We start from the raw sequence: 13,449 nt of genomic DNA on the forward strand, positions 1-13,449 counted from the left end.
GCAATCAACAGATTAAGTATGTATAGGGATTTCTGATTTTCTTATTTACCTTGTCATTTTTAAATTCCTAGTTTTGTACTTAGAGCATCTGTGTTCTCGCAGACATGAAGGAGGTGACGTAGTTTAAATTCTCATGTCATAGAAAGCTTTCAAGGTTTAAGCCTTTATGAAACTTATAATTAAATGGAGATCAGACAATGTAATCGGTCAGCCTGATAATATTACCTGTGTACATCATAAAAGATTTCAAAGTCTTAATTATTTGTGAAAGTCTCCACTGCTTTGAAATAAGCCAACTGAGGAGGAGTGTTACTTCATCGCTTTCTAATGTGCAAAAATAACACTGCTTTGCAGTAGATGCAACCTTTTCTGACGCTGCTGTTGGGTGACTGGAATAGGTTGGAAGGGCTTGCTTTAGTTGGTCTGTTCCACCTTTTTGTGGGTTGTGAATGCTGCGCACGCTTCAGACGGAGCCGTGGCTCAGCCCATCGCTGGGCTGTGCAAGGCCGTCTGGCGGGCTGCGGCCGTGCACCAACGGCTGGGGGAGTGCGCTGGAGAGCTCTGCCTGCTGTAACGTTGTCATTTAAACATCTTCTCCAGTGTTGCTACTGCAGCCGTGATGTGAATGTTCTTTATATGTCTCTGTACTTGTGGGCAAGCTCTTTAATTTGCTGTTTTCTTAAATGCTTGTAGACTGAAGACCCAACCATGGAAAGGCCGTACACATTTAAGGATTTCCTTCTCAGACCAAGAAGGTGAGGGGGAGGACCTTTGTATTTTAAAACATTTCTAACTTCAAGGTTGGTTATTTGCAACTGTTTAAGGGTTGTTGAATGAAATGTACCTCATTGTCTTCTAGCCACAAATCTCGTGTAAAGGGTTTCTTGAGACTGAAGATGGCTTATATACCTAAAAATGGTGGCCAAGAGGAAGAAAACAACGATCAAAGGGATGAATCTGAGGTAAGGCTTAATGCTTGTGGAAGCATTCAGGTTATTAGAGATTCGAGTATAATTGTAGAAAAAGTTGCACCTTTGAAAGAGGTACACCGGTAGCAGTGTTAGTAGCAGCTTACTCTCTCCCCACCCCCCACCCCCCTTTTTTGTTGTTTTGTTTTTACTGTAACCTGGTGTTTTCTCAACCGTGTGAAGTATTTCAAAATATTTGAGCTGCCACAATGAATTCTAAAGTCTGTCTGACTCTGTGAGCAAGTAGAAGTGGAAGTCATGCCAAGCAGAAGAATTCAGAAAGTCTCTGCAAGTAATTCATAAACATAATGGTCTGTATTAGGTACCTCTTCTTCAGAGGCCATTTCATAATAGGTGTTACAGTGTTTTTCTTTATTTCCTTGGCAGCGTTGACTTTGCAGAGAATAAAGCTCATGCAAGCACAGCAGGTTTAAAGACTCAATGCTCTTATCAGCTATCATCCCCTTTAAGAATTAGCTGTGATTAGGGCTGACAGAGTGAATGGCAGCCCAGGTCTGCCATACTTACTAATGGTGTGCAGCCATCATCTCCAACTTGGGAATGAGGGCTCTCGTCCCAAGCCAGACATCTCTGAGTTCAAAAGTTAGCAGCTGATTCTTCTTGACTGCTTGACTGGGAACCTGCACCCGGCCGCTGCTAGAACAATCAACCACCCAAATACATTTGGGAATCCCTGTTGTAATAGACTGATGGTATTTCAGGTTTTTGGTCATTGAGATGAGGGTCCGCACTGTAACCACGGAGCTTATTCTGTTTCTGTGTGGTTTACATTTAAGTAATTTTGAACTTCTCTGGAACATGTTCAAAATGTGCACCTATACGCTAATGTAAGCAACAATCAAATAATTGCTCTTTAACTTGAACTTTAAAATCTTTCATTTTGATTTGTTTTTATTCATTCTTAAGCATGGATGGGATGTGGTTGATTCCAGTGACTCTGCATCTCAGCGTCAGGAGGAGTTACCACCTCCCCCACTGCCTCCTGGGTGGGAAGAAAAGGTGGACAACCTGGGGCGGACCTACTATGTCAACCATAACAACAGGACTACTCAGTGGCATCGACCAAGTTTAATGTAAGTGGCAGTGTAGCTCAATGTTATGTGGCTGTTCTGAAAAATTTTCAGTGAGGGTAGTGATTTTTTCCAGCAATGTAACCATTCTGAATTTACAAGTCTTAAGCAAGACTTTTACGAAGCAGTTTGTAAAGGCACACTATTCAGTAACAGGTTAATCCTGACTTTGGTGCTGTGCTACATGTCTGAAACTATATTCATGGAAAAATTTTCACAGATGTGCTAGTAAATTGAGCACCAAAGTCTGGATATCTTCAGTTAAAAAGGAAACATAATTTTGTTTTAAGAATGAAAGAGACTTCCCCATTCCCAGCAAATCGCGTACACACACAGGTATTCTGGGAAATTCTAGGAAATCTGAAGGGGTGGGAGGGAAGGCAGTGCACTAACAACGTACCTTAGAATACTGGGAGACGGATGTGGAATTTTTCAGTAAGTAATTTAACAGGAAGAAATTACTTTCTTCTGTAGACCCTGTTGAAAGGGTAAGGGGAAAAAAAGTCAACTCTATTAGTTTTTAATGAAGTGAAACTGATTACCTTTGAGGATATCCTGATTAGTATTCAGTGTATAGACTGAATTACCTGCGTACACTGGTTGTGCTAATGTGGAGTTCATGTTCAAGCCTTTGTTACATGTTTCTTATGATCAGATTTATAAAGCTGTAGCAAGCTTACAGTTTAAAAAGTATGCATAATTGACGGTAGCAAGAGTTATCCTGAAATCATGTATTAGTTAAAGATCTTGCATCATTTTTTTGCAGTGAATATTCTATTGCTTATTACAACAATAATGGTTATTCTTTCTTGAGTATTCATAATCATAGCTAAATTATGCAAATGTGTGTTGTGCTTATTTAAAGCACTATTTATTCTTGTCTGATGCATTTAACTTCAAATTGAATTAGTTTTTGTTCTGTATGTTTTGAACTATTTACTGTTGAACTATTTGAGCTAGTTACTAAGCAATGTGTATTTTGTTAAGTAAATCTCATTAACTACTATCAAATGGTCAAGAAATGTCTATAAAAAAACAGGTTTTGTAAATTACTTGATTTAGAACTTCCTTGTGATCTAATTATGCTAAATGAAGTAAAGAGTACATGGATTCAGAGATGTTTGACTGGCAGATACCAAAAAGTAATCATCACTAGAAAGCGTCATCGTCAGGTGGGTGTATAGAATGAAGGCCTCAGGGGTTCCCTTTTAGCTGGGTATCATCACGGGTAGTTGAGAAACAAATGCATAATTACTGCTGATAAACTTTATGCGTGACACCAGGCTCAGTGAAGAGTGAAGACTTTAGAATGATGCTGTTTAGCCTTTACATTCTAGGAACCCATGAAACCACTAAGACCGGAAGGTTGCATGAGGTTGAAAGTAGAGACATAACCTCTCACTTCTAGGCCAGTAACCCAGACGCTGTCGGTGATCAAAGAACAACATTGAGTGCTGTGCAGTCCCTGTCTGCAGTAGGAGGGTGAGAGCTCACAGTTCTTTAAAATGTGCAATGATAAAATGACTGCACAAAGAAGTTTTTCCTGAACATCACCATCTTTCAAAGTTGCCGTCCCTCATCCTGAAGGACAGGCTCAAGTAAAATCCTGCCTTCTAATAACATCTGCCCGTGGAGTGCTGTAATGGAGATTTATATCTGTCTGTGCCCATCAAGAAGTCCCACAAGCCAGGCGGGTCTCCATCTGGGGAAGCAGGGTGTTTTCCATTTCCATCACTGATGATGTGAGCCAAGCTGGTGGTTGCAGCCAGTTCAAAAAGTTATCCATACTGCAACAGCTTGCATTTGCTTTGGCTATCGCAAAAAGGAAAAAAACAGTTGGCATAAAGGCAGGGACAAAGGTGAAATCTCTTTTTCAGGAATGATTCTGGTCACCACAGGCAAGACTGAGTAATGATGGGTTAGTATATTTGAGCATGGACTTCCATTTCTGCTCAGCCAGCTTTGATGTACAATGAATGTTAATTTCCAGTGTAACATGACATTTGTGAAGTGCTTCCAGTTTTATTTCCTTTGGACTGAGGGATTAAACGGTCTCCTGTTGATGAAGCATGGCGTATGCAAGAATAATGATTTTTATAATCAAAAGCATTAATGAGCTTTTGAAAGCAATGGACAAAGTAGGTATTTTGCTTTAACATTCATTATTTTCTGTTCTTTTCTCCTTCACATGCTTTCGTTTCCACACTGTCTAGTGATGTGGGATCTGATTCAGATAACAATATCAGACAAATAAACCAAGAAGCAGCCCATAGGCGGTTCCGTTCTCGGAGGCACATTAGTGAAGATTTGGAACCAGAACCTATGGAGAGTGGAGACATTCCTGAGGTATGTGAAGGTCTTGGTTTTAAGAAGTTGACGAAACTCCAAGCTGTGTTTCTCATTTGTAAGCTAATTACTGTAAAACTTACATAGTAATGCGTTCACGTGGTGCTGATGGAAATTGCCTAAGTAAAAGAGCAGTGACACAATAAAAATCCTGAACAGAGCTGTGCTTTCAAGGTCCCGTGTATTTGTCGGTGCCTGATAATGTATGCACAGTAGTAAATACTATGCAAATGCTGAGACAAATGTAATTCCACGCATTGCTTTATATATATATATGTTGATAGAAACACTTCCAATATTCTGCTTTGAAAAACAGTGGAATAAATTGTGAAAAGAAGGGCAATGTACTTCAGTTTTCTTTAGTGTCTTGATTTAGAGAAAGATAAGTTGTTGGCTTTTTTCCCAAAGTACTTTGTTTCAGTTAGAATTCTGAGATCTTATGGATCAGGGTGACTGTTTAATTTATAGCCAGACTAAATAAAATTAAATATGGTGGGTATTTGTAGGTCTAAGTGAGAGTTTGTGCAAAGGTCAAATCCCATTCAACTTTAAGGAATAATTTATTATGTGAATTTCAGGCAAAATTCTTTGAGAAACCTAGTTTTAGTTCCCTAAATATTATTCACAGCAACAAATAGGCTGCTGAAACTATTGCTGCACTCGTCACCCGTTAATATTTGATTTGCAGATACTAATGAGTACTTTCTATTATGCATTTTATTCTAAATTAAAATCAACAATTGCTTCTTACAAGTTTTTGGTAAGAGTGCAGAATTAAATGTATATTTTGAACAAAATTTCAAGTGAATTTATTTAATGAGAACTCTTTTTTAAGCATCTTTTCATCTACATCATTTTCTTTGTTGAATCGTAAAGCATTGTGCCATCGTCAGCATGAAAACCGCTTTGAAGGCAACGTGAGGAGTGTTTTTCCCTGTGACTGCTTCACACTGAGTAGAACGTTTGTGTGTACTGGGGATTGGTTTATTTTGTTAAATATTAAGGCTGATTATCCCCCCTGTGTTTGTCACAAGGAGGTGGTCACACAGAAGATAAAGGGAAAGAAGACTCGATCTGTCTTTATAAGATCCTTAACATAGTTTCTTCTCTTTTGTTAGCCGTGGGAAACCATTTCAGAGGAGGCAAGCGCAAGTGGAGATTCCTTAAGCTTGTCGTTGCCACCTCCTCCGGCATCTCCAGTATCCCGTACCAGTCCTCAGGAGCTATCTGAGGAGCTGAGCAGAAGACTTCAGGTCACTCCTGATTCCAATGGGGAACAACTCAGTTCTTTGATTGTACGTGACATGCTGCTCTTTCTATAGAAACTTCTCTTACTGTCATCTTCTGTTTGATCTAATCTGAATCATTTACGTGCATGGGCCAGCAGTGTTCGGCGTGCAGCCCCAGAACATCTGCCAAGGCAGCTCACGTCTCTGCGCTGTGCTTCCCGCTGCTCTGGCCTCTGTGAGGGCTCACTGGCCTGAGGCAGCCCTTTAAGGCTGAGCTGGTTCCATGGGAATGAACAGTGCCTACCCTGGGCTAACAGACCCTCACAATGTGGAGGTTGGCAAGCACAGTCCAGAGACACCCAAGAGCTTCATTTGGATTGGGCCAGGTAGGCAGGAAAAGTCTGGCAATTCCAGTTGAACACAAGCTATAATCCACGTGCTCAGGTATGTCCACATGACATTTCCTCTCGATTCCGCTTCCCAAAGGCTTGTGAGATCGGCTTCATGACTTTGCATGGAGAAAGGTGGGGTCCAGGGTTTTTCCCAAACCCACCAGCTCTAAACTGGCTTTACATAACTGGCTCAGATCTGCAGGTTGTGGGCTGAAACCAGAAGCCCTTACAGATGCATTTCCCCAACAGCATGCCTGTACTGGGATATCCAGCCTGACCTTTCGTTGTTTTGTACAGAGGCAGCTCCGGTGTCTCTGTGTCCATACGTAGTTAATCTACAACACAGCCAAATTACCAACAGATACAACATCCCATTATGTATTTAGTCTTCCCCTTTACTGCTCATTGCACAACTGTTAATTTTCCTGCCTGTTTTCCCAGATGGGATGGCCTATCCTCTTCTCTTTGATCACGTCAATAAAGCATTGTAACTTGAATGCTAAAGATGAGTACAAGATGTGTATCCAAGTACCTTCTTTTCTCAGTTAATCTGAAACAGTGTAGGATAGAATGCTTAGAATTTAGATTTTTCATTGCTTGCCACATTTCTGTAGATACACTAAAACTAAAGGCACTGAAACGTGAATATTAACTTCTAGGGGTTTGGAATGAATGGGAGAATAGTAAAATTACTGAATAAAAACCCATGTTTTAAGACACCTTAACTTAAAGACATCTTTCTTTTCCTTTTCTCAGCAGAGAGATCCTTCTTCAAGATTAAGATCTTGCAGCGTAACAGACACAGTTGCTGAACAGTCTCAGTTATCCTTGGTAAACCAAAGCTAACTTCTATTTCTTTTTGTTTGAACATTCTCTGATTCTGAATCATATCTTTTCTTAGGTCAGTTCTAGTTAGATATAGATCAGTAACCCATACAGACAAATGACTATCCCAAATAATAATGGGTACCAAATTAATATCATCACGGTCAGCAACTAAAATGAGGACAGTTATGAGAGAGAAAAACAGTTTGAGACTGAGAGCATAGTCACACTAACTTTAGTTATCTAACATAGAATTTTAGTTTACTAAACTCTAGATACATAGTCAGTGGAAAGAGAAAATCTTCCAAGGGCTTTTTTCAGCTGGGTTAGGAAAGGGCAGGAGCACCATCTGTACTTGGAACTGTACAGCTATGGGACTCTCCTATCAGGTACATTTTTGTGTCCTGTAAATTGCTTTTACTTGGAATATATAGGTCTGTATAACATTTAAAAGGATTGGCGTTTTACCTGGTTGTAGTTTAAAGGAGCCTTTTTGCGATAGTCCTGGTACGATAGAACTGAACAGAATTGCATCTGTTGCAGATTTTAAATCTGAGTAGTTTAGGTAAGCAGCTGCTTCTGCAATCTTGTTTAAGTAGATTCTTCAAACAGAAAAAGATACAAAGGCGTTTTTTAAAAATAGGTTCTCTTTCACATCCTAACCATGCACACCTTTGGTGTAATTTATAGAAACTTCTACATACTTTGTCCTACAACCCAAGCATGAGGATTGCAGATGGGGTAGGCTGTAGAAAGACTACTTGAAATAGGATTGTGCAAGCTACTATTTTGAGTAAAACTGTTCAGACTTTCAAAACGATTTAATATTTTTTAAAATGATACTTTTCTTCTTGGATTTTTCCCCCCCTTTTTTTTTAATTAGAAATATATTACATATGAATCTGCAAATAGCAAATTTGTGTATCTTTGTTGTGGAAATATTGAGTAAATAGAATAGGTCAATAAGTTTGTTACTAAAAGTGATGTCTCTCCTTTGCTTGTTCTTTCTGTTGCTATTGGGCAGACGTTTACAATAACCATAGTGGTTTCTTCTTTGTTTAATTTTTTCACATGTCTAGAAGTTGTTTAGTGTGTCTACATTTGCTGCTTACAGACGCGTGTAATAGCTGCTGTTCAAAGAGCTGCTTCTGAAGTATTATCTGGCTCTGTACCTTCGCTTCTGGGTGAACGATGGTGTGGTTTCCAGTACAGCGATGCCTTAGCTGTCTTCTCTCTCTGCTAGGCAGAGCTGACTCCTACCGCCATCTGTTCCAGGGGTGTTCTGCTTCTTGCTTTAGTATCGCTTTCCGGAGTCTGGCTATCTGTAACTGGTGTGGTCAGGTTGGGGTGGGTGAGCCGTCTTGGTTGTTGTAGAACACTCATTTCATTAGCAGATGTTCAAAGCAGCAGAATTGAAAGCATTGCTCTAAACCAAGTATGTTACCTGAGCTTAATGATATTTAATCCTTTCTGAGCTAATAATAATTTATATTCTAGCAACTAAATACATACCTTCTTTCTAAATGCAGTGCTGTTCTTGACTGTATTAATCCTTACTGAAAGTTCACAGTTCCATCTTCTTCGTCTGACTTTCTGTGCACTCATTGATGACCTGAATGAATCCATTTTGTTTTTAAATACCTTATTTATGGGCAGAACATGCAAAATTGGGGGGGGGGAATCATGTTACATTTACAGTAAATGTTCTTATTAATATTATTAGCAATACTGGATGTATAGAAGTAGATACAGGAACTCTTGAAATTAGTTCCTGTAGTGGTTTTCATATGAGATTCTGACTTGGTTATCAGTGATTGATGGCTCATTTTTTTTGCTGTTGTCTTAAGCATTATTTCCATCTAATTGCTATCTTTTAATAAATTTGAGTGTCTGATTTCTTACTCCTGAAGATGTGAGAGTAATCTGTGCCCTTCATCACTAAATATACTTATCTATAACATTATCATTTAACAGCAGAGTGGTCCATCTAGGAGAGCTCGTTCTTCAACTGTCACAGGTGGTGAGGAACCAACGGTAATAATACTCTTTATCAAGCACTGTCTCTAAATAAAATGTGGGAGGTGGTATACAACAAGGAACTTTTTTTCACAGAGCAGCAGTGTGTTGAATGAAATAGAGCCTCTGAATCAATAGTTATGTTTTTTGTTGTTGGTTCAAATTTTCTCAAAATTTCTCAAAACACTGCAATTCCACTCAAGTACTAGCATGTTCTAATGATGTGGATACTTAACAAAGCTATGCTCTAAGGAAATAACATAGGCCTCTAAAAAATGAAAGATACAATACCTAATTCTTTAAAAACTGATATTGAAAGAAACGGGGATCAGAGACATCAGATCCGTATATATGTAGCTGTGTTTTTAGTTTGCATCTGTCTTCCCTTGCTCTCCATGAGACTAGATAATTTTAGTTTGTGAAGTTGATCTTAATTTGAGAACCGTGGGTGTACAACGATATATAACTCTTAATAGTCTTATTTCATGCTAGTTTTCATTTTCCAATAGTTGTTCAGCAGTCCAAGGCTGAATTTTTAATTTGATCATCCAGCAAATTTCTGGAAGTGCTTTTCTGGAAGGGTTATACACGGAAAGTGGTTTTCATTTATACTGGGCTTTGTAAAAAACAACCCATGCTTTTTAATCTGATGAAATGTCAGTCTCAAGTTATTTCGTACAAGTCATTTTATAGTAACTATCATAAATAGCTTGTATGAATATATGTGCTCCTAGATAATTTGTTGCAGGGAAAGAAACATAATATAGACTTGGCATGTTTTCTATCTGTATGTGGTAATGTCAGATCTTAATTTGGGTGTTGATGCATCATTCTGTAGTACTGTATACATTTACTGGTTTTTGAATTTTAGAGTCAGAGGAGCATACTTGCATTTTGTTCCTGCAAAGAGCTTTCTTTTGTGTGTCCTGGCAAAACCTGCTTGACTTGTTAATCATTAGTTAAAATGTATGCTATATTGGACTGTATTGTAAAGAAGGTCTTTTGCTGGCAGAGCATCTTGTCTGGATTTCACTTTTTAGAGCAAAAAGTATTTTTCTGCAAATAACGGAGTTCAAACTTCACCGACTCATAATTAATACAGCTATATCATAGATGTTTTATCTAATTATATTGCAGCTTACTAATGGGACCCTACCACTTTGTCTTCATTCAGCGTTCATTTAGACTCTGAAATCCAAATTTGCAGAGGACTTCGGACTTAAATAAGATTCATGCATTTAAATCCAAAAACATTATCTTCAAAGATTGCCATTTTCTTTTTACTTCAGGCACATGACGTTTGTAGGCGTACAGTCTAGCAATAGTAGAAGTTTCTAGGTCACTTCAGTTTTGCTTTCAGGATCCCTGTAAAACCCCTCCCTGGGCTGGGGCTCTCGGATGATGGTGCTCTCCAGCCCCAGTCTGTGAAGAAGCCCAGTTCAGCAGGCATGCTGGGAGCATGCCTGGCACAGAGGCACCGAGCTGGGCGGCACACAGCTGCCGTGCTCTGGCCTACCAGGTGGTGATGCCCCTTTTTAGAGCTGGCTTAGCTGAATTGCTGAAGAGCAACAGGCTCCGAGTCCTGTGCCCTCCCGCGCGTGAGATGTTTCATGGCTCTCTCAGGGACAGTCCCAGTGCAGAAGGTCTGTCCTCTTGCATCTGTTTTGCAGTGAGAATGAAAGAAGTGTTGTGCTGGCGAGGGAGCGATCACCGTGCTGGGCTCTTTAGCCTGAGGACCAGCGCACCGGGCGAGTCGAGCCCTTCCCGGAACAGCCGTTAAAGCCGAGAGTGGGATATCCAGATTGGTTGCTCTGGTTACTGTTGGTTTGTGTGAGAGCTGAGCCTGTCTGCTTTGGAGTGTGACGGAAGTCGGTACCAGTCTGTGCTGATCCGCGGTTTGTCTTGGCAAGCTTCGGGGCTGGAGGAGGCTATTAAAGGGCGTATTCGTGCAAGCTAGCAATCTGATTTTTCTTACCCCTGTGGGTCCAAGTCTAAGCATTTAGGGAGCTCATAAGAAATTGATACACTATGTATTACGTGTAACTGGAAAAATATTACATCTGCTCTAGATACAGTGTGGCTGACCTTTGATATTGGTCAGTGACAGAAGATGAGTAAATTTGTTACTTGAGCGTGTGTAATGAAGTAGGTGTTGATAATGGTAGATAAAGTGCATGTTTGGGTAAATATATCTGCGGTTATGAAGCACTTTGCTTGTCAGGATGTCCTTTTTTTATTTTATTCAAAGTCCTGAAGGACCTTTACCATTCCTCTGTGAAGGCTGCGTTGTAAAACTAGGCTGAGGAAAACAGAAGTTAAGGCATCATATGTCCCACCATCTCCATTCTCATGACATTTTGTCCTTAACCGTAATACTTTCTTTTCTCCCTGCGATTTATTGAAGACAGTTGTTGAAAACCATTCAGGTTTTGGGTAAAAGGCTCTTGATAAAACTCCCAAGTTTCTACTCTGTGTGATAGAATATCTTTTACATGGGTGTCTAACATAATGGACAAGAGATTGAAGGGCAAATTCCATTTTGCAGATTGCATTATGGGCTGCATTAACCCAGAATGAATAGTAAGGAGAAGGGCTGCTGGTAGCTGAATTTATTCTGATAGGGTGTTAAAGGGAAAGGAAAAATAAGGTGGTGTAACTAGAGCATCTTTCTTGGTTTTCTGTATCTTCACAGTCGAAGTTGATAATTTGCTGCATGCCATCATATAGTGAATAGATTGTATATTATTACAGCTAAAGGATTCAATGTTTTAACTGAAAAATCTCTGAATTATCCACACCTTGTGTAGTAGTCATCCATTGGTCTAGAAAATGTGTGAATGGCTGTTAGCCCTCACGACTTCTCCCAGACTATTACGTACCGTAATTATCTCATTTTTAACTCAAACGTCGTCTGTGGACAGTTTTCAGACCACTTGCTGTGGCCTTATAGTGACCACTGATTAATGGTTTGGAAACCTTTGGAACAGTCTTGGAAAACGCAGTCTCCTTATCATTGCCTGCCAGCTCTGGGAACTGAGACAAGTGGAAAAATAGCGTAGTCTTTCCAGCACTTGACTATTTAGGAAAGAAATAAATCAGTCTCACAGTTTGTTTCAGTGGTATTGCTTAGTTTCCTCAGCTGTTTTCCTCTGTTTTCTGTTTCCTGTTGTAGTATATGAACCTTCTGATCTGTTCAGTATCTTTTCTCAGTTCCTTTCTTGATTATCTGGGCAGTTCTCCAGTTCATTGATGCTCTTCTCTGAAAAGCTAATATACTGACTTGGGCAAGAGCCCTGGGAAAGAGGCCTGAAGAATATCAAGCAAGAACAAGTATTACAATTAATTCTTCTGCTGGAGTAAAGAATGTGGAGTGTAGGAAAAGAATGTATCCTAAATTTCAGCAGGAGCCTTCAGAGGCAGAGAGAGAGTTACCTAATTCTACTGTGCGATGTAATTCATGTCTTTGATCTTTGGGTAGTAATTTTCCACCATATACTATTTTTAAATGGAATGCTTAGAAAATACAAATCACTGTTTGTAAGGACGTGGAAATAGTAGCTTCTTGCTTGCGTTGTGGTTGGTGTGGTGAATGGAGCTACAGACCTAGAAACAGAGAGGCCGCTGGCCGGGTGGCCTTAGCTGTGGCTTAGTACTCCCCATGCTCTTGTGAGTCTGCCTGGTAGCTCCGAGGATGGGAAAAGCAAGTAATGTTTGTAACAAGATGCAGAATGCTGGCATTGAGGAATCTAAGTAGTAAAATAAGGAAAAACAGTGAAACTCTTAGAGTTGAAGATGTCAGTAAATGAATTGCAGGTGTTGAACTGGGAACTGGAATCACACTTAGCCATCTAAGTTTTACTGATTAATTTTGCATTCATCCTGTTCATCCTGTGTATGCTCTAAGTGGTTAGAGGTTTTTCTTACAGTGTCAGCAACTGTAGTTGCTAGAGATTTTTTTTTCTAATCTGGCAAAAAAAATTTCCTTTAAAGTAATATAAGTTTGATATAATTAAAAATCTTTTTTGGGATATTTCTCACAGGACTTTAAATTTCAGTCCTTTTAAGCTTTTACTACTCTTCCTTTTACTGTTATGTGGCCAAAAAAAAATAGTTTCTAGTGCATCAAACTCTGAATTAACGCATCTTGCTGATTCCACTTCATTACAGTTCTCTAGTTCACCGCTTTCGGCATGTATAGGTCTTAAATAGTGCTTGAGTATGGAATTTTATGGTGACTACTTCAGGTTTAAAATAAATTGAATATTAAAAGTACACAGCCAAAGGATAGAAACAAATGTTTAATCAGGCAGGACTCCCAAACTAGGACGGGACTAAGCTTCATAAACTTGTAGATTTATGTAGAGTGGATGGTCTAAAAATGATAACTGGCTGGACATCTTCCCCTTCTCAAATACATAGTCAGATGCAGACAGGGTCAGTGTTAAAAACCCTTTCTAGGCTATCTTTCTTCAAGAAGCTTTGCTGCTTGTGCTTTTTTTTTTCTTTCCTCTGTATGTCCCAGAAAAAAATGTCAAATTGGTTTAAGCAGGGCGTGTTTTCCTCACAGGAAGTACATGCCACA

The 13,449-nt window shown here is 39.5% G+C and overlaps 1 protein-coding gene across 10 annotated transcripts in view; it reads left to right on the top strand.

Moving 5' to 3' along the window:
• Window positions 1–13,449, top strand: part of LOC142358773 (E3 ubiquitin-protein ligase NEDD4-like) — a 171,108-nt gene that overhangs the window by 126,676 nt on the left and 30,983 nt on the right. For 7 of the 10 annotated variants that reach the window (XM_075447106.1, XM_075447107.1, XM_075447110.1 and 4 more), the window contains 7 exons: window positions 694–755; window positions 860–962; window positions 1,896–2,062; window positions 4,273–4,405; window positions 5,524–5,700; window positions 6,783–6,857; window positions 8,826–8,885. In XM_075447106.1, coding sequence (XP_075303221.1) covers window positions 694–755; window positions 860–962; window positions 1,896–2,062; window positions 4,273–4,405; window positions 5,524–5,700; window positions 6,783–6,857; window positions 8,826–8,885 — 777 coding nt within the window. The remainder of the gene's footprint in view (window positions 1–693; window positions 756–859; window positions 963–1,895; window positions 2,063–4,272; window positions 4,406–5,523; window positions 5,701–6,782; window positions 6,858–8,825; window positions 8,886–13,449) is intronic. The other 3 variants (XM_075447108.1, XM_075447104.1, XM_075447105.1) reach the window with 1 other exon arrangement.

The sequence above is a fragment of the Opisthocomus hoazin genome, chromosome Z (assembly GCF_030867145.1).
Source record: "Opisthocomus hoazin isolate bOpiHoa1 chromosome Z, bOpiHoa1.hap1, whole genome shotgun sequence".
Lineage (NCBI taxonomy): Eukaryota > Metazoa > Chordata > Aves > Opisthocomiformes > Opisthocomidae > Opisthocomus > Opisthocomus hoazin.